Source organism: Pyrgilauda ruficollis, unplaced genomic scaffold, assembly GCF_017590135.1.
Source record: "Pyrgilauda ruficollis isolate IOZ18807 unplaced genomic scaffold, ASM1759013v1 scaffold10, whole genome shotgun sequence".
Classification (NCBI taxonomy): domain Eukaryota; kingdom Metazoa; phylum Chordata; class Aves; order Passeriformes; family Passeridae; genus Pyrgilauda; species Pyrgilauda ruficollis.
In genome coordinates this window covers 16,117,663-16,144,583 of record NW_024508101.1, presented here as the reverse complement: position 1 = coordinate 16,144,583, position 26,921 = coordinate 16,117,663, and the positions used below count along the sequence as shown (strand labels likewise).

General features: G+C 46.2%; 1 protein-coding gene across 1 annotated transcript; it reads right to left on the bottom strand.

Annotated features, from left to right (window-relative positions):
• HEMK1 (HemK methyltransferase family member 1) lies at positions 1-26,921 on the bottom strand. The gene is made up of 11 exons (XM_041465627.1): positions 26,747-26,921; positions 23,899-24,316; positions 23,353-23,444; positions 22,276-22,369; positions 10,636-10,785; positions 8,542-8,606; positions 6,743-6,792; positions 5,425-5,530; positions 4,597-4,692; positions 2,749-2,862; positions 1-2,416 (listed from the first exon to the last, which is right to left on the bottom strand). Exons 2-11 carry the CDS (start codon positions 24,157-24,159, stop codon positions 2,380-2,382), a joined length of 1,065 nt encoding a protein of 354 aa, XP_041321561.1. The 5' UTR covers positions 24,160-24,316; positions 26,747-26,921; the 3' UTR covers positions 1-2,379.

Sequence of the window (26,921 nt, the reverse complement as noted above, 5' to 3'; positions counted from 1 at the left end):
GAGAACAGCAATTTTTCCTTTTATGAAAAGGTCAGCAGCACCATGTGATTTTCCAAAATATAGAACCAGTATGCAATGCAAATACATAGAAATGCAAGTGTTTTAGTGGCAAGTATAGGAATTTAACACTTGTCCTACTGGATTAGACCAATAGTCTGTCTTGCAGGGGATTTGTCCTGCTCAGGGCTCGGACAAGGGATTGACTGATGCTTCCAAGAAAAAGCACACTGCCTCCTGCAGTCCAGCCACTGGCACTTTTAGAGGGCCACCTAACACCTGTCTGCTGCAGGGAACCAGCCCACCCTCTAAAGAATGCAGCATGATGCTGTTTAACATCCCCATCAGCCCATGGACTACTCAGCTTTTAAGGCCTTCTGCAGAAGCAGGCTGTGTATAATGCTCTGTTTTCATCTAACACCCAGAAGAAATCTGAGAACTCATTTCTTCAAATTTAATTTTTAAAAAGTCTGACAAACTGAACTTTAAAAATAGCCCTAAATTACTATTAAAAAAAATCTACAACCACACAAAATACCCTTTGACTGTACTTTGTGCTCATGGTTCTAGGAGGACAGAAATCAGCTGTGCTGAAATGGTATTTCCAAACCTATGCTCAAGTGTACTTTAACTGACCTATTTTTGTTCTCTCCTTCCCTAGATTTCCTCTACTGTGTTTAACCAGGGCAGGTACTGCAGGCCAGAGAAGACTCACAAATTCAAGTAAAGAGTTACAGGCCAGGGCAAACTACTGGAGTGGATAAATGTAGTGTGAGATGTACAATGGGTGAAAGGCAAGTCTGTGAACAGAGCTGTGAGCAGGGAAAGGGTCCAGCTGGAACCCAAGTGCTGGTTCATCAGAGAGAGCTCAGGTGTCTGTGGGAAAGCAGGGCCGATCAGGAGTTCAGGAGTGAAGGGGATGGACAAAACTCATTTGAGGAGTGAGAGTGTGGGAGAGGCAGAGGGGAAAGGGAACAGATGTATCAGGGCTCATGTGAACCCTGTGAACCTGCTGCAGCCTTCCAACAGACTCAGTTTGCTGCTGCATGTCCTGCCTGATGCTTCTGGCTGTGCAGCCCCAGGTCAGCCTGGACAGAGCCTGAGAGCTCCTCCCTGGCACACACACACAGCAGGGCCCTGTCTGGATTCTCCCACCCCTCCTGAGTGCTCACCTCCACTGGCCCAGCAACTGCTTCCATCTGGACTGGCAGACCAGACCCTTTCCTTGGCTTGCTTTCCTTCCTTCCCTGGATAGCTATGGTCCAGAAGGGAACCTGCACCACTGGAAACAGCAGCAACAGCAAGCAGCAGCTTGAATTTAATCCTGCCATTATTTACACTGACATGATGTTGACTGTCCACTTTAGGGACTTCTCTCAGTGCTGTTTCAGGCAGGCCTAGTCTGAGTCATCCTTCCCAAAGAGACAGACCTCAGCTACTCCCACGCCTGTCAAGAGACTGGGTCCTAGTCCAAACTCAGCTTGTCAAACTTTGTGCAGGTCATTTCACCTCCTGTTTTTCAACTTCTCCATCTACAAAAGCAGAGTAGTGACTCTGGCCTTCTCTTTAAAGTGTTGCAATTAAATGCCTCATGTGGAATTTAGGCATTTCTATTACTATCAGAGCCAAGTATGGGTGCCAGATGTTTATTCAAGCCTGCCAGCATCTCTGAATAGTTGCAGTGAAATTCTTTTAAGGACCCTGGTCTGAAGCACTGTTTTTATTACAATGTGGTGACCATTTCTTGCAGCATCCACCAAATGTCAAGGGCTGTAAATTCAGGTGCTGTAACATGTGCACTGATCCTTCAGGGACAATCACTCAGAAGGAGTGGGAAACAAAGGCTGCTTTGCTATTGGAGCATCAGGATCCTGGAACAGAACTGCATTTCAAATGTGCACAACAGTTATGTCCTGTTATACCTTCAAATCCATGTGCCAGTATAAGCCAGGATTTGAGCTTAATCACCCCATCTGGTCACATTTTATCTAAATGTATCTCAAGGCCAATTAAAAAAATATAATTAAATTCTTTCTAGGCCAAATGGGTGATTTGGCATGTTGAGAAGTTGTATTTTTAACCTGGAGCTGTGAACTCTTCTATCTTAGGTCCTGAGATGATTGAGTCACTTTAGCAGAGCAGACTAAAATGTTTCATGCAGTTCCCTGAGGAAGGTGAAACACTTCCACATGCTCAGCTGAACTTCTGCATCTCTGGATGAGGTCTGTGTCAGGATATGAGGGGTCTGTCACTGCATGAAAAGTCCAGCACTCTGGGGAATGGAGATTCCTTTCACAAGGCAGAAGGAGTTTTCAACCAGCTGTTCAGCTGGGCTCAAGAGCAAAAAGCATCCTTCAGGGAGAATTATGTCTGACACAGTTGTCAGCTGCTTTGTTTCTGGATGTGCAGAAACCTAGGCCTGTGGAAAAAAAGAAAGACCAGAGCTTTAAGTGTCACTAGGGACAATGTGCCTCTACCTCCATCCTATAAAAGCAGTCATTTTCCAATGGCAGTAACCCCATCAGAGCCAGTCACCCCATCAGAAATGCTCACCTGGGTCAGAATTTCAAACACTTGCCAGGCTGTTTCAGGATATCAGAAAGCTGAAATACAACCAGGGAGCCCCTATTTTGTCAAAGACTGGCTTCAGCTGTGAAGCTGCTTGGGGTTCACTCAATACATAATGGTGCAAGGACATATTCTTCAAAGCACAGAAAACCTCCAAAAATGCAAAGGCAAAAAAAGACTTACTTGCCACAAAAGTCCTTGTGAATGGCACGGAGGGTGAGCAGTAATTCTGGGTGTGCCTGTAGCCAGTGCTCCACCATATTTGGATGCCTGGGATCAACTTCCAGAAACACACTCCTGAGAAGAAACATTTGGGAGTAGAACTGGAGAGATGCACATTTAGGTTGTTAAAACGATAAAAATTAAGATCTTTCTTTCTGTATGACTCTGACTCTGCAGGAAATGAAAAGGTCAGCAAACACAGTGCAATCCAACAACCCTAAACCAGACCATAGCTGTCCACATAAGATGCAGATCCCAGCTGCCTCCTTCAGGCAAGGAAGTGTTGATCCTGGGGGGAATTCTTATGGTACTCTGTGTGAGCAGTTGAAGCCTTGTATCGAGATGTAATGAGCCCCTCTGAAGCTCACCCTGAGATACCACCAGCAATGTGTTTCTGAAACCACAAAGATTTAACTGAGAAGGCAGTTTTTATGCTGCAGGAACACTGAGCACTTCAGGCTGCCAGGCCTGAAGTCCCTCTGTGTATAAGCAGCAAGAGACATGAAGTACAAGTCAGAACACACATTCTTCCACAGTAAATGTCTCCATAAATCAGTTATGAAAACAACACCAGCATTCAAGCCTACACAGAACTGATCAAATAACCTCAATTAGGGCACCAGGAGCAGGCCTGGGCACTGCAGGGCTATTTCCATCTTTGTCAGGCTTTATGACACTGGCTCACTCCCCATGTTCCCTCCTGTGACAAAGCAGAACCACCCCAGCTCACAGGCACGGGGAGTGATGGAGCTGGTTATGGCCTGGGACACAGCAAGAGACACTTCTAGCAGGCTAAGGACACAAGCCAAACCCCATCAAATACTCTCCTGAGAACTCTTAAAACATCCCACAATGAATACTCCCTACAAATTCACCAGGCTAACTACAAGCATGGTGTGGATCTCATTTCTGACCTTAAAAAACTTCCACTCCTCAATGAGGGCTTGACCTTATTAGACAAGCAAAAAGAGAAGGAAAAGAAATAGTCTTAAGAAACAACCCCACAGGACCAGTCTCTAATGCTGGGAAATTCTGAGGAGCATCTTCTGCTCTTGTGGTCATGCAAAGCATGAGGAATGAATTCTGCATGTACTATGCCTCTCAATATTCCCATTCTTCTTCTCAAAACAGCAGATTTTCAACGACCTCTCTTATGGTAGCCAAATGTCAGGAATATTCAATGGGATGTGTGAATGCCCTGGCACACGAACAGTACACTCAGACTTCTGGGTATCACCATGTTGATCTTCAAAATGGATCCCACGTGACAGAGAATAGGAACAATCAGTCTTGAATATTAATCATGGAGAAATTTAACATTTAAGAAACTATCCCTAACTGATCTTCATTCTCCTGGGATATTCAGCATTCTATACTGGTACAACAAAGAAGTTTCCCCTAATGAAAGGGTGGGAGGGAAGTGGGGATATACATCCACCCTCAAAGAGTTCTCCATTGCTACTCCTTCCATCAGCTAGTCACCTTAAAAAGCTCTCCTGCTTTCTGCACTCTCTTTCTTGGCTGCTCTCTTCCATGTTCTTTTTGTTGCTGCTTTCACCTTCAACGATTCTCACTTCACTAATGACCAGGAAGTGCCACCAACAGCCAAGGAAAGGGCTCACACCACTTTATTAACCAATTTCAAGCTAATTTTGCTTACACACAGGACATTTTAAAAACTATTAACTGGGGCAATGAGGGGACAATTGGCAACTATTTTCCCTCCGTTTTGTTTTCATACAGGGAAGTATGGATTTTACAGAAGTGGGTGGATAAAAGACATGAAATTCAAAAGACGGTAGTGCTTACCCAGAAACCTTCAGAAGAGAAGGAGCCAAAGCCAGGATTGTTTTGATGACTCTCATGCCATCATCTCCCCCATCCAGGGCATCAAGGTCTTCATAGCTGGAGTGTGGGAAGAAAAAGACATTTGACAGCAACTCCTGTGGCCCTTGAGAATGCATCACCCCACAAAGAAAGGGGGACCTGACACAACTGAACTCCAGTGCTCCCAGAGCAGGGGACTCACCCCTTCTGTGGGAAATACAGGGAGGGAGAAGGCAGCTACCACTGGGCTGAGAAACCCCACATTCAGCACAAGGAGCAAACATCCCCTGAAGTATTTCTGAAAATTAGGAGCCAGCTGTAGCTGGGAGCTTACAGTTCCAACACATAGGTCTGTTCTCTCTAAGCTGGCCAGAGAGCAAGGGTATTGTACAGCAAGGGCTTGATTGATCCATGCCAAACACCAGCTCAGGCTGTGGCTAGCCCAGCAGAGCCAGCTGGGATGCAGAAAGCACAGCTGCCAGAACCTGCTCTGGTGCACTTCTTGTACAGAGGTGGGGGCAGGACTTTCTTCTCACATGCATGACAATCAATTTTGGATTGGGAACTTGCTAATTTCAAACTGTGTACTTTTTCTGTTTTAACAAATATTTAAAACACTTCCGTGTTGCTTCAGGCCTGTAAGCAGTATCAAGGCAAGCTTGTATTATTATAACCCAAATAAACACACCTATATTTTTCATGTGTATATTACATTTGCATGTTTTATGTGCAACTGTGTGTAGTACAAGGAAGCAGACAGAAAACCTTGTTTCAAGAAACAGGAGAGGAAAAATCTCTTTGTTTGATTACCAGAGTATTTCTGCATCCAAGGAAGCCATGTCTTCATGGAAAACATATGGGGGGTTACTGACTATGACATCTATGGGGCCCCAGAGCAGCAGCTGTTTGGCAGAACCTAGAAAAGAAAAAGAATCACAAGCAGCTCTCAACCACAGCATCTTCTCTATAAGCTCAGTGTCAAGAACCTCCCCAGGAAACTGTCTCCAGGCACATGTAAATGTGTTTGGCTCTGCTTTGTGATCATAAAATTTTATCCTATTTCTTCCTGCAATAGCATGCCTTGCTCCCTGTCCCAGGAATGCAAGAGTGATACAAAGGAAAGCACAGGCAAAGTATAATTTTGTCATATCAAGAGCCTGCTTAACAAAACATGTTAAAAAGCACAGGAGCTGAAACTCTGTGCCCACCTGGATCTAAAGCAACAACCAGAACTCAGAGAGCCCACAAAGGCCTAAGTGAGAGCTTAGGCTGGCTGTCCACATGAACATCCTTCCTCTTAAAGAGCTGCAGCAGGACCTCCAATGACCTTCAGAGCCAGTCCCTCAGCAAAACCAACAATGGTCTGCTCTTCTGCAGACCAGGAGCAGCTCCCTACACTGCTGCCGCTGTCTGGCACAGGCCAGCCCTGAATCAGACCTCATGGAATCACGTGAGGGTGGCACTGTCCTCAAGCCTGTCCTGGCACAGGGCTTTCAGCTTTAAGAGGCAGCAGAGTGTCAAAAACAAATGTCAGAAAGGTGTGCAAATGAACCACAGCTGCTAACAAACAGCCAAGCACTATCGACCTAACTGGATAGGCCCCACCAAATGCTAGTTTTAACTGGTTTCAGCTGGCTCTGGGGAAGAAAGCATCCTTTCCTGGTTCAACTATCCTTATTTCAGGTGAATACAGTTGGGCATTTAATCCAAGCTAAATATATGGACTCCCTCTACCATCAGTGGAGAGATAGGCATGTGCATGTTTATCTAAAGCCTCCATGTCAGCATGGAATGAATTACACTCTTTTATATATTTGCCTCTCCCCAGCAACAGTAAAGAGCATCTGGACTCCCAGCTCAGATACAACCTTGGGACACCTAAACCCAGGAACAATTCACTTTCTGATACAATAAGGGACTTTTGTCAGCTGATCATCTGCCCTGGAAACCTCTGCAGGGAAAAGCTTCACTGGCTCACTTCTTACTGACCTTTTTCTCTATTAACTTCAAAACTCTTCTGCTGCCTGCATCCCAGAATGGTCCCTTGGCTGTCTCTCATGCCTCCCTCCACCCATCAAAGACAAAAAGGGAAAAAAACAAAGGGGATTATAACAGTGAAAAGAGTTACTGTTTGAAATATCTTGGTGGATGATGTGAATCCTTTCTTGGAGCCGCAACCTATAAAATTCCAGATGCAAGATGCAACAACAGGAAGAAGAAAGATTAGGAGGTGTATTTGTGTTCATGAACAGTACATTCTACAAACAGATCATTAAATACTGCACCTCTTATCTGATACACATACATTCACAACTGCCAAGATCTTCCCAGCATATTCTCTCCTCCCACCACAGTGGCCTCACACCCAAGTTCTGCTTCCTTTGCTGAGGGCTGTGGCCCTGAGGGCATCAGGAAAGGGAGGGATTCCTGCACTGCGTGCCATGTGCACTGGGATTGATCCAGGAAGACTCATCTAAAAAACAGGCAGGATCTAAGCTGGGTTCAGTCAATCAGTAACACAGCTTATCCTGCTAGCTTCTCTCCCAAGAGCTACAGGGCACCATGCCAAAGACAAGATCACAAAGACACAATGAAAATATCCATGGAGAAATATGAAGCTCTCTGACATGGCATGTATACTCCCTCATCCACTCTTGAGCCAACAAGCAGTGTTAATAAGCAAGACAATTTTCCCCAGAGGCCAGAGTTATAGTTTATCAAGGAGACAAAGATCTGGCCAGTCTTTATTATATCTATGAACAATTGCAACAGAATTTGGTTTGACACTGAGACATTAGGAAAAAAACCTCTGCTCCCCATTCTCTGTAACTGGGCTAGGAGGCAAAGGGTAACAGTGAGGTGACCAGTTTTGGAAGAGCTTATTCCTACTCAGCTCTTCAGACTCACACACAAGCTGGGACTTGCAAGAAGTGAAGAAATGCAGCCCAGTGCAGCCAGCACCAGCAGTAGCCCCCACCCAGTGCTGGCAGCAGCTTGGGAAAAGAGGGGTATGTGGGTCTGTGGCCAGAAATCCCAGTTAATGAGCACCTCTTGAGACTCACAGCTGTACTGGACTCCATGAGAAATAGCAATAGGAATTCTTTCTGAGATGGTTCTAATTAATGCCTAGGGCCCAGCAGTTACTGAGGATGTGAATGCAATCTGGAGCTCATTTGACAAAGCCTGCAGAGACTCAGAAGCATACTGGGATTGCAGCTCTGGGGTTCCCTGTGGTAGTGACAGTCCAGAACAACCTGACAGAAGAATCAGCTGAGGAAGTGGAGCCTCTAGGAACGAAAAGGACAACCTGACAGACATCTCTCTGACTTCAGCACAAGGCGTTTGAGCCAGCAGCTCTGCACATCCATCCTGCCACAGCACAGGTGTCTGAACTGCATGGGATCCAGCAGCACCATTCCCACCAAACCAAGACTGCAGGGAGGATGCTGAGGGACACCATGCAGCACATCAGAGGAGAAGTGCTACTTGAGTGTGCAAGTATTTCTGGAGCAGCAAGGACAGAAACAAGCACAACAATAATGACTGAGGGAGCCAGAGAGAGAAAGGCTCGGGATACACTTGTCCTTAACCTCCTAAGTGACATAAACATTCCTACTTCAGTCTGAGCTTCCTCAGGTCACAGACTGGGCTAAGAGTAGTTACCAAAAAACTCTCTGAAAACCCTTGACAAACAGCATGTGAGTACCACTGCTGTCTTTGCAAAGCATGTCCACAAGCCAAAGAAATACACTCTGGTAAACATGAGCTTTTTTTTTTCTGAATTGTTACACACTTCAGGAGCTCAACAACTAAACAGTCTCTGGTTTCCAGTGGTGATAAACATGAAACATATGTACAAGTACTGACAACTCTTAGTCTTTCTCAAGCAACAGTTTACAAAAAAATGAGTAATATGTGGTCTTGTACCTATATGCATTCTCCCTGGTGAGATCCACAGCAGCCTTCTCTTTGTCCATGGCTATGACTCTGCTCTGGAACAGAAAAAACAACAAACCCCACCAAGCAGGTGTTATAACATCAAGATTCCTGAGCAGACATGCTCTGCCAAACATGCATGATCAAAACTGACAAGAGACTGCTCACTCTTGGCTCCTGAAAAGAACAGCTCCTGAGGAATGCATGCAGGGCATAGCTGGGATCACGAGTGATGTGTGTAAAGGACTAAGGTGACTGAAGGCTCTCCACAGCACAGCCAGCAGCCCACTAGAACAGACAACAATGGAGCCACAGTGACTCACCTCACTGATCCCTCCCTGCTCCTGGCAGAGTGAGACTCAACACTCTGGCTGGTCTGGGCTGGGCACAGACTGCAGGAAGGTCATGTTGTTGGATTTATCCTTCCTAGCACAGACAGGATCCCTCCTGACACTAACACAACCACTTGGACACAGATTCTGGCATTTTCCATCTGTTATGCAGGCACCTTTTACCCAGTTACTCCACTGCAGTTCTTAGACAGATTCACTGCCTGTATTGACTGCATGTACTTGACAGTGTGTCAGGTATTTAAAGGTCCACAGCATAATGGTAAGAGACAGGGCTCCACAAAGAGAGGTTTGTTTGACCTTCAATTCCACCTTGGGAAAACCACAGACAAAGGCCTAACTTGGTTTTGCTATGCTTCATGGTTTTTTAAGCAGAGATTATGATAGGATTTGCACAGAGGACACATGCTTGAAGAAACTGCTTGGCATTTGGAGATGATGGTGTGATTTGCCATCACTCCTAAGGGGATTAATTTAATGGTCCCAGGCCAGCACTCACACACATGAAGCTCACCCTTAAGGTGAAGGACACAGCTGAGACCATAAATGAAAAATTGCTGCTGTTTTCTCAGTGCCTTAGGGCCAATTCTGCCTCAGACACTAGGGAGATTACCCAGAGTGCAACTCCACTTAGCTGTCAGAGTGGCTACCACTAATTCTAATCAGTCAAGGCTCCTTATTTCCCTGGGTACAGCAGTTTGGGCTGGGAAAGGATTGTCATGAGTTACAGAGACAGACTGACACAGCTCTTTAAATTAACAAGTAAGAAAAAGAGCATGAAGCTCTTCACCCAGCTCAGGAAATCAGAGCAATTATACTCTGAAGTCATGAAACTCAAATAGTAACCTTCTCAGGTCACTGGGAGGAGGAAAACCCCTTCCATTAGAGGCATCAACCTCTAATTCTCACACAGCAGGGCTTATACTTCTACAAGAGGAGGGGCTGGCCACAGCAATTCTCATTCTTGAGAAGGAACTGGCTGGTCTGCTGTTCTGAGGAGAGGAGAATATTATTCCCTTGACCACAGGCAATGAGATCTTGGATTCATTTCTCATTTCCTTGACCAAGAGTATCTCCATAAACACATTACACACCACAAGAATCAGGAAAAGAAGGGCTTTGATCACCCAGATCTCAGTCCTCTCCTGCTTTTTTGACTCTGTACAGAAGCTGTGAGTTGTTACTAGGGAACAGAAGACTACAAAAACGTGGTTTGGCAGTTGTGGCAGTGAGATTTGCTCATCTTATTGATCCCAAGTACTGACACTGCTATGGTAATCCCTTTCCTGTACCATTTAGTCTTCAGTTTCCTAGAGACCAGATCTTCTGATTCACAGCAAGGTGGTTTTTAGAGATGACTGCCCCATTCATTCAACAAACAGAGTGTGTGCCCATGCCTCAGTCCCTCCTGTCCTCAGTCCCGGTTAGTATCTTAAACCAAAATCCACCAGTGCTTCAAGGTAAGGTGATTATTAGTGAGCTGCAGCAGCTCAAGAATGAGCACATGACTTCTTTCATTCTGATTATGCCTCTGCTATTCCTGCAGACAGATGGGGAGAGGGAACAATTTCCAAATATCCCTTCTCTACCTACTAGGAACTTACAGAGCCTGTCAGAGACCTGAGCTGCCAAAGTTCCTTCAGAGAAGTTTGTGACGTCCCAATGAAGACGAGCAGAGTGGGACTGTCCTCTAACACAGCTATCTATTGCACCAGGAGCACTGAAGAGAACTTACCTGTGGCAGTTTACAGAGCAGACTCAGAGCAATTGCTCCAGAGCCACAGCCAATTTCCAGGATCACAGGATGAGGAACAGGAACTGGGAAACAGAGGGATGAATTCTCACATTTCTGAAATTCTTCCTCCACAACTAAAGAGACAAGGTCCTAAGGAAACAAACAAAATTACTAAGGCAGCTGTTATGACTCACACCTTTGTGATCTGAAGACTGAAGTTTAAATTTCTTGACTCTGTACCCAGTGCAGTGTATTTTTGTTGCTAATTTTAAAAACACAGATGGTAGTAATGGAACTGACATGCCAGAAGTCACTTCAGCTCCATCTGCCCCACAGGGTGCTTTGATTAGTGACCAAATCCTCAGGACACAATCTCCCACAGATCCTCTGAAATCTTCTAGCACTGTTGGGAAAAACAATAACCAGACAGCTGCGGCACATTATCTTCTGCAACACCATTTACTCCAAAACTTTGGCTTTCAGAATTTGTAAGCTTCAAAACTCAAGATTTCTACACAGTCTCAGTACAGTAGGTGACCAGGAGGCAGTTGCACAGCTCCTGATAGCATCTAAACCAGTAATCCAACCTGCAGATGAAAAGTCAAGGCAATGAGTTACTAAATGATCCAAATTAGTAGCTCCCTGCATGGATTTCAGATTGTGGACTCCTACGACATTTTGTTGCTATAAAGTCACATGGAAAAGATTTTAATCCATGCTCCTGGATCTAATGCAGTTCTGCCATTTCTGCCTCCTCCCTCACACCAATCTTTTATTTTTTAAATCCCTTTGTCATGTTATATAAAATCCAATACAGCAGGACAGGTCTCAAAGATTTGTGAAAATGAGATAAAAGAGGTAGCACACATGTGCCTCCCTCTGAATGCAGCATGAACTTCCTTTGTTATTCAATGGAGAAAACTGTAAGATGGAAACCTTATGAACAATTTGAGTGCATCAACAGCTCAGCAGGTGCTCTCAGTTCCCTCACTTCCTTGTGCTTCCAGGGTACAACAGCACACACAGGCCTTCTGCCCTAGGTGTTCCCTAGGATTCTCTACTTGAGAGGGCTGCTCTTGGATCTCTCCTGTAAATCCAGAAAGTTTTAACAAAATTTACAAAAACCAACTGGCATAAGCTGGAATATTTAAAAGGAACAAGTCCTGGCAGGCAGGTCAGCTTGTCTGTTACTTGACAATGGCTTTTGTCAGGAGCCTGAACTGGACAGGCTTGTGCATAAGGGCAGAAGCCTCTCCTTGGATCTCTCACCCTTACTGGGGTGCAGAAAAACACATGCCTTGTGCAAAGTACATCTGAAGAGATTCAGAGCTGTTGGTCATCCTTCATGACAGGCCACTCCACATGTGCAGTAAGTGGGAAGGGAGAAGCAAACAGGTACAAAAATGAAACATTCAGGTAGATGAGCTTTGATGAACCATCCCTGGAGCAGGCAAGTTTGGGGACTGATATCTAAATATACTCAGCCAGGGATGAGGAGCCACATCACAGTGCCCTGCCCTGATCACCATGTCATTACTGGCATTGCTCTCATATGGGAGTTTTTCTAACAGCCTCCAAAATCACATATTCCTCACTGCTGCTCTGGAATTCCTTCCCTAGACAATTATGGATGAAAACAGTCTCACAGACTCCCAACCTGGAAGAAACTATTACAGGGCTCAGACAGCAAAAGGGAAAAATAAACACCTGATCTACCCATTTCTGTGAGAAGTGGCTTTGACCATTCAAACAGCTCCAGATGAATCAGCCTGAAAACACTCGGGCACTGCAGACAGCCAGAGACTACAGCCACAGCTTGTTCTGGTGGAGCAGGTGAGGTGCTGAGGATTCCAAGACCACAGAAGAAAAGGCACACAAAAAATTCTGCTTGGTTATTAAATCACTTCTTTAAATACCAGCCATTTCTGGACACTTACAAACATTTCCTGGAAATCTCCACAGTAACTCAGAACCATCTGTTCCCAGAGCAGCACAAGTTACTGATTACAAATGTCCAAATATGACTTCCATACACTAGAACTATTCTAACCATTTATTAACTTCCTTAAGGTTTCTCATTAGTAATTTCAAGCTTGATGGGTTTGAATGGAATGCCTCCTTTACACATTCCACAGTGAAAGCATTTTAGTGTGCTCGCCAAAGCTCCCATTTAAACATGACTGATTTCAGGTTTTACCACATAAAATATAAATAAAATGGGATGTTGATATTACTTAGGCTTTGTATCCTGCTTTCTGACAGCCTTACCTCATTGTCTTGGTTATTTCATTTCAATTCCTACTGAGGCAAAGGCTGGTTTTCTCATAATACACATTTGCCATAACAGTGCAAAAGTAAAAGACATAAAAAATAATGGGACAACCTAAAGGAATGGCATCATTTTCCAGACATTAGTACCTCTCTACAATAAAAGGTTGAGTAATTATTTTCAACCTGATTGACCAGCAAAGAAGAAGATGTATTCTAACTGGCAAATAATAAGGAAAATCCAGCAACCATGACACAGAGTATGTCCAGTCATCCCACTCCCACTGCCACTAGGTTTCAGGAATTATTAAATTATCAAAAATTGTTTTGAAACCATATTCATCAGATTCTTCTCTGTACTTTTCATCTTCTAGGAAATGATCCAGCCAAAATCTGTACTTCTCCAATCACACCATCACCTCCAAAATATCACCACTGGAAATTGATAAATTACAGCACTTTGCAGAACACAGCAGAGCCCCTTTCAAATCTCATCTTGGGAGACAAAGTATTTCTGGCTGAGTATTACACTGCTCATACAGAGACAACAAAATGGACAAGTCAGACATTCCCAGCCTTTGCACAAGAATCCAACTGGAACCACAGCGAGGGAAAAGAAACAAAGAGGCTGATGGTGCTAAAAAGATGTGCCTGGGACTGACACAGACAAACTGAGACTGGGACAACAGCAACTGGCCACAGGTCTTTACTGAGTAGGATACCCCATGTCTTCTCAGACTGAACAGGTTCATAGCACAAATGCCTGATAATGTAATGCCAACATTACCAAAAGCCATTTTAACCATCAGTTTGATCACCAGCTTTGAAGGCTGAGATATGAAATTACAGAAATTCCACTGGGAAATAAAAGAAAATACTTTGTGACCCAATTCCATATTTGCTCACAGCATGCCAATCACTGGGTAGAATGAACTCTCAATTGTGGAGTTATTAACAATCAAATTATTGCTTACAGTATGAGTCATTATTGTCAGTTACAACCCAATCTACGACAAAAAAAAATTCTGCTAACCAGTACTACAGGTACTGGCAGAACTACTTTCATCCTGGAGCCTGGGATACAGACATGTGGGTATCAGTGTGATAATTGTGTCAGAATGGGGAAATGGAACATTTTGAAGAATTTTTCTCCTCCAGTCTTTGCAAGAAGCTCCTTCCTGCAGCAAAAGTCAGTTTTGGAAGGAGTGAAGGGACTGAATGGCAAACAGACAGAACCAGAAAGAATATAAAATCCTCTGCCTGCTTTTGTTAGCAATGGCAGCAAGGTGAAAGGGAAGGAAGGTCCCCTACGTGGTTTGGGATGGAGCTGGTGACACCTGCATGCAGGGACAGAATGCACATTTCATTCCATAGATAGGTGAGCAGAGGTGTTGAAACAGCCAGGAGGAAGAGACAGAAGTCACATGGAAAAGTCAATTCAGTAGCCATGAAGTTTTTCCTTGAAGCAAATCGTATGTGTGGCCATAAACTAAAACACAAAAAGTTTCACCCCAACATGAGGACAAACTTCTTTACATTGATGGTGACAGAGCACTGGAACAGCTGCCCAGGGAAGGCATGAAGTCTCCCCCTTGGAGACATTCCATCCCACCTGGACACATTCCTGTGTCACCTGCACCAGGTGACCCTGCCTTGGCATGGGGACTGGACTGGATAATCTGCAGAGGTTCCTTCCAACCCCAACTGTTCTGTCATTCTGTGGTTACCCTGTCCTTACATGTACAGGGGACACAAATATTTGCTTCTCATGCTACCTAACTTCCAGCACTCAAGAGACTCTCAAGTTTTTGTCTCTTAGCCAAACCACTTACAGGCTGTTCTCACCTTATGATTCTAGGAAATCTTGCTTCACTCCAGATTCACCCTAAGTTCACACTGTCCTTTATTTGGGCTCCACCCCCCACCTTCTCTTTGAGTGCAACAAATGCAAAACTTTGTGAACACCTCAGCTTCCCCTGAGCCTCACCCTTCCACCCACAAATGTGGTTCCCCGAGGACCCCCAGCACCCTCTCTGCTCTCACAAGCTCTTGGTGTCACCTCTGCCCTGTGGCCAGGGTTCTGGTTCACTGCATTTCTTGGAACTGCAGCTGCACAAAGCAGTGAGAGGCCAGGAGCTGCCAGCACCCAAACCACAGAGGCTGCACAGCTGCAGCCCAGGCAGAACCAGCACAGGCTCAGCTGGGTTCCAGCCCCGAGACAGTTGGGAGAAGGCAGCAGAGGGTCCTGGGCTCAAGGCTGGCTGCAGAGCTGAGGAGATCCTCTGCTACAGCCCAGCACCCAGGAATGACCCATCATATGTTTCTGCCATCAAAAAGGACAAACTAAGTAAATAAAACAAGAGGAAGTGAGGAACCACAAAGGCAAGGGTGGAAGTCACAAACTACTACTGCATTCCCTACAAGCACCCTTTTTCCATGCCCCAGGGGAAAGCAGGGAAGACAAGGTTCCAGGGGTAAGAGCCAGGGTAGCAGGAAACTCTAAATTCCCAGGTTACTCAACTGAAGAAGGAAAGCAAAAAAACCCAGGAAAACCCTGGTAACCTTCTCTCTGCTCTCGCTCACTTTCTGGGAATGTTTCACTTATTTGTGTGTTTTCCAGAAACTTCTATTCTCAGAATCCAGGACTTTCCATAGAACCTGATCTGATATTAACCCAATCACCTCTCCCATCTTATTTGCCCACTTGGCTCCCAATCAGCACATGACAAACACTAGGAAGCCAAGCTGGAAACCCAACTCCATGGCAATGGCCCCAGAAAATCCCTGCCAGTATCCCACTTCCAAAACCAGGCCACCAAACCAGCCCACTGCTTCATGGACAGGCAGGTCTTTTGTCCTGGGATCTTCTGCCTGGCACTATAGTAGGAAAGAGAAAAATCACAGAATATCCTGAACTGGAAGGGACCCACACGGACCACTGTGTCCAGCTCTGAAGTGAATGGCCCATGTGGGGATCTAACCCACGGAACTCCCACTATAAAAGGATGGGAACCAAAGCACCTGAGTAACTCCAGAGGAGCCACTGATCCTGAAAGAAAGGGTGGCTTTAGGCATTAGCAATGACAGAGAAGCATGTCAAAGCATACCTAGTACTGAGGAAGGGGTTTGGCTTTGGTCACACAGCAGCTGCTCCTGATGCCACGTGCTGCTTCGTCTGTTGGAGCAGAGGCTGTGACAGCACCCACAAATGACTTTACCAACAGGCAGCAACCCATATGTGCTCGTGCCCGAGAGAAATTACCACAGCTGTCACATCTAAATTTAGCCATGCCTGAGGGGCAAGAGTGGATCCAAGTTGCTGTACACTGGTTTTAGCTGAGGTGTCCAGCACAGAGCTCCAGCCAGGCACACCTCTCCAGAAGAAAGGAGTCTTCTTTCTCTGCAGATACATGTATTGATCACTGCCAGACACAGCATCTGGACAGATGCACTAGTCTATCTTGCTAATCCCTAGCTGTAGTTACTTGGATGTTTGAAAAGAGCTTGGGGGAGGAAAAGGATTTCCACCCCCTCATGTGGGAATCTCCTTGAGTCCCATCTGTCACAGCCATTTTAAACTTGTTTTTCTCCAGTTCTAGTCCTACATCCTGCTTTCACTGCTGATGAGCTACAGGACTCAGTGGAAACGCATGGAAACAGGAGGCTCTTTCAATCACAACAGGGAGATTAAAACCCCCCCAAAATACAGGCATTAAGAACAGAGAGATCTGTGAGAACATATTAGAAAAGTCTGTAGAAGTTAACCTGGGGTACAGGTTTGTGCATGACTTAAAAGAACAGCTGCTGCTTTTCCTGCCTTCAGCACAAATTTTAGCTTTAAATTTCCATTTTTTGTCTGTCCTGAAGACAACCAGCTTGGAAGAAATTCTCTGCACTAGCAGAGTCTTGTTTTCTTGCATAGGAAGCCAGCAGAAACTACCACCACAGTTCATCTTGGCCAGTGAGCCAGGAACAACCCTGTTTCTTCCATCATTTCCTTTTGAACAAGAAGAAATCTGTCCGGGGAAAACATTCTGTCCTGATTTTCAAGTGGCCAGCAATAGACTCTTGCTATGCTGTTTCAGCATTTAATTACACTCTCTGCTGAGATGTGCACCTTTTCTTCTGCCCTGCATTTATAGTGCTTATTATACACTTGTCTGTGAAACCAGAGAGACTTCAGTTTTCAAATTTCTGCTGTCTGTGCCAGATAATTTACCCCTAAGCTTGTCTTTGATGAGCTAGACGGTCTTCAACAACAAGGCAGACTTTTTCAACCTATTAATCCACAGTGTTTTTTCTCCAAATCTAATTTTCCACTTCTTCCTCAAGCAGTCAGTAACATAACTGGACATAATAGTTCTGCAGCTATTCCACTACTGCAATATTCATTATTTAATGCTGCTACGTGCACGTGGCACTCCCCCATCCACATGCAAGGATCCCATCAGCCCACTGGGCAGCACAAAGTGGGTGCTCCTGGTCAGCCAATATCCCTAAGACACTGGTGATCCCAAACCCTTCTCCAAGCCCTTCTGGCAGCACAAGTGCCTCAGTCACAAGGCACAGGCTGCTCTATTTGTCTCTCTCTCTAGATGATCCTATTAAACACTTGTGCCTAGCTCAAAGGGCAATTCCAATTTCTCTGCAGCAACAACAGGCTCCCTTTGTGACTTCCATTCCCCAGCCTCTGTGCCACAACCCACATGCAGAAAATATTTTTCTCCTCCAATCCATGGATGAAGTACTGCCTATCATACAGGCAAAATCTGATCTGTGAGGCCATAACAGCAGTGCTCCATCTTTAGCACATTTGCTTACAGCTCTGTTTTGACAGATAGTAGATAATTTTTGATTTATTAAATAATGCTCTACTGTATTTATGTTTAACATGCCTGATACAAGGCTACACATATTTCAAGAAAGGACCTTTAGCTAAGTCAAGACAGGGCAATGTTAGCCTTTTCACTTCCCAGACTGGGAAGCCCATTACACAGAAAGGGGATGCAGCCTTCCCTTGAAGAGACAACTGCTCAGAGGCAAAACTATGAAAAAAAGCCAATCTCCTGACTTTTGATTAATGGCTGTACTCACTAGACAGTGTGACCTTCAAACCTTTCCAAGAAGTATCCATCTGTGGTAAAGAAATTAGGGAAATGAAAGGACATTTCTGAATCAAAGGCTTCCTTTTAGCACTGATTGGAACAGAAAATGTGTCACTGCTTTGACACAGAACACTGGAGAGAGACGGTGCACCTTGCAATATGTTTATTTGCATATACAGGTCAGAAAAGGAAAATTCTCCCTTCTCTGTGCACTGGACCTTCTTGAAAGTTTAATGATTATGTTTATCTAGAAGTTAAACTTCATGAAAGGTTTCTCTGCGCCAATGTTTGACTCAAGTGCTTTCACAGACCACCCCACAAAATGAATGCCATTCCACAGGCAGGTGCAAGTAAACAACATTGACTTCAGCTTTCAAGCATGTTATCATGGGAAAGAAACAACCTATTCTGGGAAACAAGCAAAAGAGCTTAAAAATCACAGGTGGAAAAAGAACAGACAGAGACATAACTAAAAATTACAAATACTGTAGTGAATTATTTAAGTGTTATACAGTAAAAACTAAAGGTTTTCCTTTATGCTTAAACAAGCAGGCAGCACCAGAAGCAAAGAATACACTTTTCCCACCTACAATACAAGATTTGCTGTCACATGATGCTAGGGAGGTTAGACATAGACAGACTCCAAAGAGGATTAAACAAATCAGTGGGGGACAGATCCTTTAGCAATTAGGAAGCAGGATGGCTCCAAATCCAGCTTTGGCTAAGAACAGTCTTAAAGTGCTGACTGTCAAGAGAAGAAGGGACCCTTCCACACCCACCTTTTCTCTTGTCATTTTGCTACAGGAGCCCGGATCAATAGCTGCGAGGCACAAACGATGGCCATTTTTGTTTCCAGTGAACAATTAATCCTTCTCAGAACCATCAGAAATGCTGGGATAACGGATGGGAAATCGGACCGCCAGGAACTCGGCGAGCGTGAGCCTGGAGCGCCCTCTGGGGGTAGCAGGCGGGTGTGCCGCGCATCCCACACCTCCCTCGGGGCAGGCCTGGACCGAGGCAAAACTGTCCCTAAGGAAGCCGTGGTGAGGATCAGAGAGCCTGCAGCCACCCGGGCAAATAAGGAACGACATATCCACGGCTGGTTCAATACTCCTCTCCTCTTTGTTCTATTTCTCCCAAAGCAAAGCCTTCTAAAATTTTAGAAGGTCAAAAAAATACTTGCTTTGGGAAAAGGTCTTTCTTCTCCATTAATAATGAGGGAGCAGTGTTGAGACAGGGATGCCTTGACATTACAATAATCACCTAAGAAAGGTAATTGATTGTGTACACCACATAACTTTGGTCCAAACATTCCCCAGTGTAGAAGCCTGGCTCTGGTGCCACAGGAGGAAAGTTGGGAGGATGCTGAATTCCAAAGGCTCTCACAAGCCCACTCAGCACTCGTAGCAGCCAGGACAAAGCTTTCCTCCCAGCAGGCCAGAGCTTGAATAGGACCTGCTCTTTTCCTACTTTTGGCTGCCTGTCCCCTTCCCAGCCAGATTCCCATGGAACAGAAGAACAAAGCCACATGTGCTGCACAAATATTCCCAGAGGGAGCGAACAGGAGAGGGCTCAGCTACCAGAGAGAACGAAACAGATGACATGGGGGCAAATTTCACACAGGACAGAATGAAGCAGACACGGGAGACTCTCTCTCTGCATGTGTCTCTGTCCCCAGGCCTGAAACAATGCTTGTGGTTTGGGTCATGCTGTGATTAATTTCATGTCATTACCAAGGCCCTGGGAGCAAGAGTCATAACCCTTCTGTTGCAACCAGAGAACAACATGTGTGTCATAAACATGGCTCCCCTTCTCCTCAGATTCAAACAACACACAGGAGCACCTGCAAAAGCTACATACAGAAAATTAGGAAGAAACTTTTGAAGCTGCCTGTGTATCTGCACTGAGTCAGTTTAGGGAGTCACATTTTCCCAGCCAAAAACAAGACACGTGGCTTGTGTGTGCAGTCACAGATAAATTTGAACCTGGGATAACAATTAACTGCTTCCTAAAGAACAAGGATTATTTACAGAAATTATCTGGTGAAAAGTTTCATCATTACTGCTTTTAAGAACACTGCAGACAAATTCTAAACAAAAGGAAAGCAAGAGATGCAATTAACTTTAACATTTCTGAAAGCAGGTATTTCCACTGCAGTTTTCAAGTCCAGTGAAGGCAGAAAAAAATTACTCTGATGAAACAAAACATAGACAAAGCCCAACCCAAACACATGACACAAAGTCAAGATCACCTGCCTTTCCTTCCAGCAGAAGGAAAGGACATGGACACCACTTCATGCACATATTACACACAGGACACAGCTCCTGGAAGCAGCACCAGTCTACAGCCATGTCCTGCCAGGTGCTGCTGAACAGCTGGATTTTGTCCCTGTGGCTCTCCTGTCACAGGAACCTCCCCAGCACATCACAAGCAAACTGTCCATTGCCCACAGAGCTCCATTCCTGAATCATTATCATAAACTTCTGGTCTTTGTAATAAATGTGCTAAAAATGTGCCTTCATAATAAGTTAAGTGACACAACAAATCAAGTTTTGCCAGAGACAAGTCTGGGTTAAGCTGTTTACACTTCATTTTTGCATCAGGGTATGTTAAGTGGTTTCAAACAGCACTGCACTCGTTTGGGCCAGCAGAGATGCTTTTACAAAAATCAGGCATCTGGGCTCAATTAACAACATTCTCAAGCATTGGCCAGTCCAGCTTCCACTGCACACAATAGGCCTTTGTTTTGAGCCTGGCACTGCATGGGGTGAAGAACCAGAGCACAGCTCCAGAGGAAGACTCACCAGCAGATATTTTGACTTGCAGAACGTGCAAGTTTTCCCTGATTTCAATGCTCCCTTTGCATCCATGAACTAATTGGGATTTGAAGGTTGGAAATACTCTCTTGAATCATCCCGAGAAGAAATACTGTTGACAATAACAAAGGCAACCATCACTGGCTCCAGCTGGCAAAATTATTCCTTGGAGCTCCATCTCCAAACTCAATCGCTACAGAGTGATCAACCCAGACCAGGCAGAGAGCTCCCAACTTTTCTGGACACAAGTGTCAGCACTATGATTTAAGGCCCAGCAGATTCTCCATGAGGTGCTGCTCATGCCCCACACCAAACCAAGACTCTGGTTCTAAATATTCTTCCTCTCTTTGACTTGAGAGGATGTCTACGGTGTAGCTGTGCTGATTCCCACTAAATGCTCTGGAACCCCCTCACACATTTCAGTAGCACCCTTTTCTTCAAAGGGCATAACAGAAGCACAGGTTGTCTTTGTCCTTAAATTTCTGATTAACTTTTGCACATTATAACAGGCAAATAATTGAAGAAATGACTACTAGACTAAAACAGGTTTAAGTTTCTAGGACTCAGACAAGGTAAGAAGACCACTTCATCTCCAAAAGTTAACACAGGCTCCAAAAGAAAACAAATTCTCAGAAGGTTAAAAAAAACCCCAAACCAATCCAAAATAAATCCAAACAAAAAACCCACCTTGCAAATACTAAGCTTTCCTGAGGACTAGTAAAGAAAAAGTTTCCTTGCTAGGATGGCCCATGCGATGAAATGAAAGCTAGACTATTGTCAGGACAATTGTCACCATCTAGATCATATAAGCTCTTCCATAGCAGTAGGAAAGCTGAGGAACACAGAGTTTTACGTTGGTCATGTATGACACTCCTTTGCATTCTTATGACTGACAGTCGTATTTAATTCCAGCCCAGGTCAGAACTTACCTTCCAGTTTCCTGTATTTGTCCAGAAACCACCACGGAGCCATGAGACAGATGGTAGGTGCCACTTCCTACCAGGGAGCACATGGATACTCAGGCTCTCTGGACTGCACTACTGTTTTCCTACTACTGCAGGGTTCTGCTGGCAACCTCTGGACAATGTTTAGATTCCTGTACGCACTAAGCCACTGGGATGTAGCTGCTGATGTTTTTAACTTTTCAGGAGTCCTTACGACAGCAGAACTAAGGAAAGCAAAGCCACATCCTTCCTCAATGGCAATTGATGTCTGTGTAATTAAGGGATACATCGGCTTGCAACAACCCTTCCTCCGAGGCAGGAGGCAAAGGTTACTAGCATCAGTTCCAGATCACAGAACCACCTCCATTCTAAAAGAAGTGGAGTAATCTGACTCCATCACTGCAGCCTCACAACATGCAGAATGCCTTCACAGCAATGCCCTGACTGTACCGTGTCATGTAACTCACACATCCAAGCCCGCCCCTACCACATTCCCCACATTCATACCTCTGTTTCAGGCCTTGGAATAAATACTGGGGGTCTCATCTTCAGGGTCAGGTCCTGGAAGTCCCACTCTCCAAGCACGTACTGCACTGGCATCCTGCAGCAGGCAAAGGGAGCGTGAAGGCTTTGGGAGTGCGCTAGGTGACCGGAGGCGCTCTCACGCCATGCTTTCCTCACTGCTAACCACAGCCCCTGCCGAGGGCCAGCAACTGCATGAGCAATGTGCATGTGCACGCTGAGGGAGTGGGGGGAGCTCCCTTCCCACAGCCCAGCTTGTCATCAAGCACTGGAATTGGGAACTACAGGTCACTCAGCCTCACCTTGATACCAGGGCAAGTGATGGAACAAAGAGTTCTCGAGGCTGTGTCCAAACATGCCAAGTGCAGGAAGGTGACTGAGACTGGTCAGCATGGATTTACAAAGGGGAAACCACTCCTGAATGAGCTGATAGTCACCCACGACACAATGACCAGTCTGGTGCATCAAAACCATGTCTGGACTTTCTCTAGGGCTCTGACACTGTCCCCCATAACATCCTTGTACACAAACTGATGCAGTACAGACTGAATAAATGAGGTGGGCTGGAAACTGACTGAACAGTCAGGCTTGGAAGGCTGATTTCAGCAGCACAAGGCTCAACTGAAGGCTGATTCCGAGTGGAGTACCCCAGGATCAATATCCCCATAACACCTTACTGGTCTGGGTGAAGGGACAGAGCACCCTTGGCAAGCCTGCAGTGACAGAATTGAGAGAAGTAACTAACAGACCAGACGGGTGTGCAAATTTTCAGAGACGTCTGGAGAAATGGGCTGACAGGAATCTCAAAAAATCAGCAAGGAGTAATACAAAATCATATAAACTGGGGAGGAATAACCCCATGTACCAATACAGGCTGGGGCCTGACCAACTGGACAAGTAACCTTGCAGATGGACAAATTGTGCTCCTCATTTGAATCACCATGAGAGACCATCACAGCACAGCTGACAGTTGAGCTGCCTTCCCTCTGCTGCCATTCTCCTGGCTGCTTTTAGGCTAAAGGAAAGCCCTCCAAAGGAACAGGTAAAAGAGGATGCTCCTACCTTTGTAGCCGCTTGTGGCTCAGCTGCTGGATTTGCTCCTGCTGCAGTGCTGTAAGTGGAGTGTGGAGGCTTTTTGAATCCAGACTCTGAAACTGAAAACAAAGTCACTTTAAAACCTGCCCAACTGTGCCACTGCAGGGTCCTGTGCCACAGGCATCCTCCAGGGTGACACAGGATGCTGACAAACACAACTGCCTGGACCTGCTAGAAACCAGCTGGAGAGCCATCAGAAGAACTTGTCTGCATGTTTAGAAACAAACCTTTACAACTGTTCTTCTGCTACTTTTTGGGGTTCACAAGAACAATTAAAATTAAGATCAGGCAAGTGAGGGTGGATGTTTATGTTACACTGTGTCTGCAAGAGATCTTTTAAGAGACCCCCCTGAGTGTTCTACTGGTAATAACAAACTACCCCTCACCCCCTCTGCCATCTAAGGGAGGATAAGTTGTTCTACTCCCTCTAAATGAGATGAAAAGGTAAGAGATTCCATCAAAATGAAGAAGTGAGAAGCACACACAGACCTTACTCTTTTCCTATTACTTAACTGTTTTTGCTCCCAGGACAAATGACACAATATATTGACTGGATTCTTGTGCTTCAGGGATTCCATTTGTCTCGAACACCTTCTGCCAATAGTTGGCCATATCAGTGGCAGTCACGAGCCCAGGTCCTGCACTGCAGCTCTGCCTCAGAAACAACTGCTTTGGACTGAGCACAGCACCTTTACTTTGAGTCCCTCGCCCTGGCACACACTGAGGTGGGAGGCTCAACAGCTTCCTGAGCAGTGGATGGGTGAAGCATCTCATTGTGGCGAAGTTCCTGGCTTCCACACCTGCTCCTTGTTGCCACCTACTGATCTGACAGTGCTGAGTTTCACCTGGTGCTACCACAGGTCACTGGCTAAGCATCAGCTGACCACAGTCAGTGGGTTCGCCACAGGACAGCATTTGCAGCTCTTCTAGGCTAGAAAACAAGGCAAGAGAAGAGTGTGAGTTCCTCGGGCTACTGAATGACAGGTTTCCCTCTGACAGAATGCAGACTGCTTGCCCTAATCCCAGCCCACAAGCACAAAACCAATTACTCACACCATACCAGTAACAAAGGACTACTCCGAAAAAAGACTCACGTGACAGCCAACCAGCTAAGCCCTGCACTGGCTTCTTCCCAGAGCTGCCCATCTCCAGACGGCAGAGGCCAGTCTGTGCCCATGGCAGGGCAGAAGCGAGCTGCCCACACACAGGCACAGCTCTCCTGCTGTCCTGGGTTCCAGAAAGCCACTGACACACCAACCTTCAGCTCCGGTCCTTGGCTCTCCACCCACAGGTGGGTCACCCTGGCTTCCCTGTAGGAAGACCTTCAGTCTCTCCTAGATTATTTCTTTTATTCCTCTCTCTGTTCATAAACCACAAGTCAGAGGTTGGCAGGGATGCCCACAGAAGACCTGGACTTCATGGATCAAGGGTGTTTCACACTGTTACCATCCCCAGAGGGCAAACAGGGGGCACAGAGCCAGCGCTGAACTGCTAAGAGCAGAGGAAGAAGAAAACCTCACAATGTAATAGAGGGAAGAGAAACACTTGAAAGATGGAAAGGCCAGAAAGGGCAAACCCTGCTAGAGGGAAGTCGGTCTCTTAAAGAAGAGAAGAGGCAGAGCCAGACAGAGGGAATAAAAACAAACAAGATGACTGCAGGAGACAAAGGAAATGAAACCTCACAAAACAGCTGCTGCATATCACACTTGGAACTGCTTGAGACAAACAGAACAACAACCACATTTTCCTGCTGTGATCCATGAGAAATGAGGGCTCCTCTCTTTTCTGACTCACAGTCCCTGGAGCAACTATGGGTTTCCCTGAGCACTCATTGCCATTCCTCTATTGATGGCTGCTTTTCAACACTGTCTCAGAGAGACCACAACCTCCTCTACTCCAATTTCTCCCAAAAATCACCACACAAACAACTACTGAGCAGCTGGCAGCTGCCCCCTAGAAATGCTGCTGCAGGGAGAGCTGGGGAGATCAACTTGGCTCCAGCCTGGCAGACGCTGGCACCACAGTCCTGCTCCTGCTGCACAGGGAAACCCTAGAACAGTCATGCCTCCACTGCCCTCCTCTGTAAAATCAGCCCAGGGAAGCAGCAGAAGGAATACCCTGCAGCAAAGATCTTCAGATTGTCTTACCTGCAACCTCCTGGCAAAGGGGTGGATGGTCCAAGAGCCTAAGGATCCCATTTTTACCATCTGTGTTACTCTCAGCAGAGAGACAAACAGCCCCCATGAAAACTTGCCTTTAAGTAAAGTCTCTCAGTTACAGTATCTATTTGGGAAGCTTCCCACTCCAAGGCCCTGTTTACTGCTACAAGAAAAACACTAAAAGAATAAAACATTAACAACCATCAGCGTTCTAAGGGAGGCAGAGAAGACTTTAATTGGACATGGCTGAAACAATTTGCACAGAAACACAGAATTGCTGGGCTTAGAAGGGACCTTTGGAGATCATCCAGTCCAACTTCCCAACCAAGGAAGGTGACACAGGAACACGGCCAGGTGGGGTTAGCATATTCCAGAGAGGGAGACTCCATGAGCCCCCTGAGCAGCCTATTCCAGTGCCCTGCCACCCTCAGCATAAAGAAGCTCTTCCTAATGTTGAGGTGAAACTTCTTGTGTTTTACTTTATGGCCATTAGTCCTCATTCTGTTGCTGAGCATCGCCCTCTTGACAACCTCCTCTGAGATATTTATATGCGTTAATGAGATCCTCGCTCACTTTTCTCTGGACTAAACAGGCCCAATTCCTGCAGTCTCTCCTCGTAAGACACCTACACCAAACCCCTCATGGTCTTTGTTGCCCTCTGCTGGACCCTCTCCAGCGGCTCTTCATCTTGTCTCCCCTCATAAAGCAGACCAGCTACGTATGTGAAGTCCCTACATGCTACTTCTTGGTACAAACACCTGTCTGCACACAGGGGGTTAGCAGATTTCCCTTTCCCCTCTGCAGTTAGTGGTTTGGTCCTTGCAGCTCCCGCTCCCTGTATCCTCACACGTGTACAGGCGGCTGCGGAAAGGCCCGGCCTCTCGCCCTCTCGGCCCTGCCCCACTCACAGGCTCGAGCAAGGGCTGCAGCTCGCACTGTCCAAGTCCCTTTCCAGCTGCTGTCAGTGTTCGGCTGAGCCAGCGCCACACAGCCCCGCGGCCGCATGGGGGAGGGCAGCCAGGAGCTGCCGATCCGCGGCGGTGAACGAGCCGTATGAGCAGCGCCGGGACCCGAGGCGGCTCCTCTTCCAGGCTCTCCCTGCACATGCAGCACATGAGCACGGCCGGGGGCTGCCTTCGCCTGAGGGGAGAGAGCGGGCCCGAGGCTGCTCTGAGGCGAGCGCGCGCACAGCGACGCCTCACCTCATGGCTCCCAGCGCGGCCCGCTCTCTCGGGGACGGGAGCCAAATCAGCTCCCAGTGGGGCTGAGGGCACAGCCGGCTGCCTCTGGGACCGGGGCCGCGGGCAGTCGCCTCCCGTCCCGCGGCAGGGTCGTGAAGGGCCAGCCGCGCACGGAGCCGCTCCCGAGCGCACCGGA

Excerpts from the sequence above, each read along its gene's own strand:
- HEMK1 (XM_041465627.1), bottom strand. The coding sequence starts at position 24,159 with ATGAGATGCTTCACCCATCCACTGCTCAGGAAGCTGTTGAGCCTCCCA. Across the intron at positions 6,793-8,541 it reads ACCAGGGAGAATGCATATAG|GTTGCGGCTCCAAGAAAGGA; the intron begins GTACAAGACCAC and ends GGAATTTTATAG. Across the intron at positions 2,863-4,596 it reads TCTCTTCTGAAGGTTTCTGG|GAGTGTGTTTCTGGAAGTTG; the intron begins GTAAGCACTACC and ends GTTTCTTCTCAG.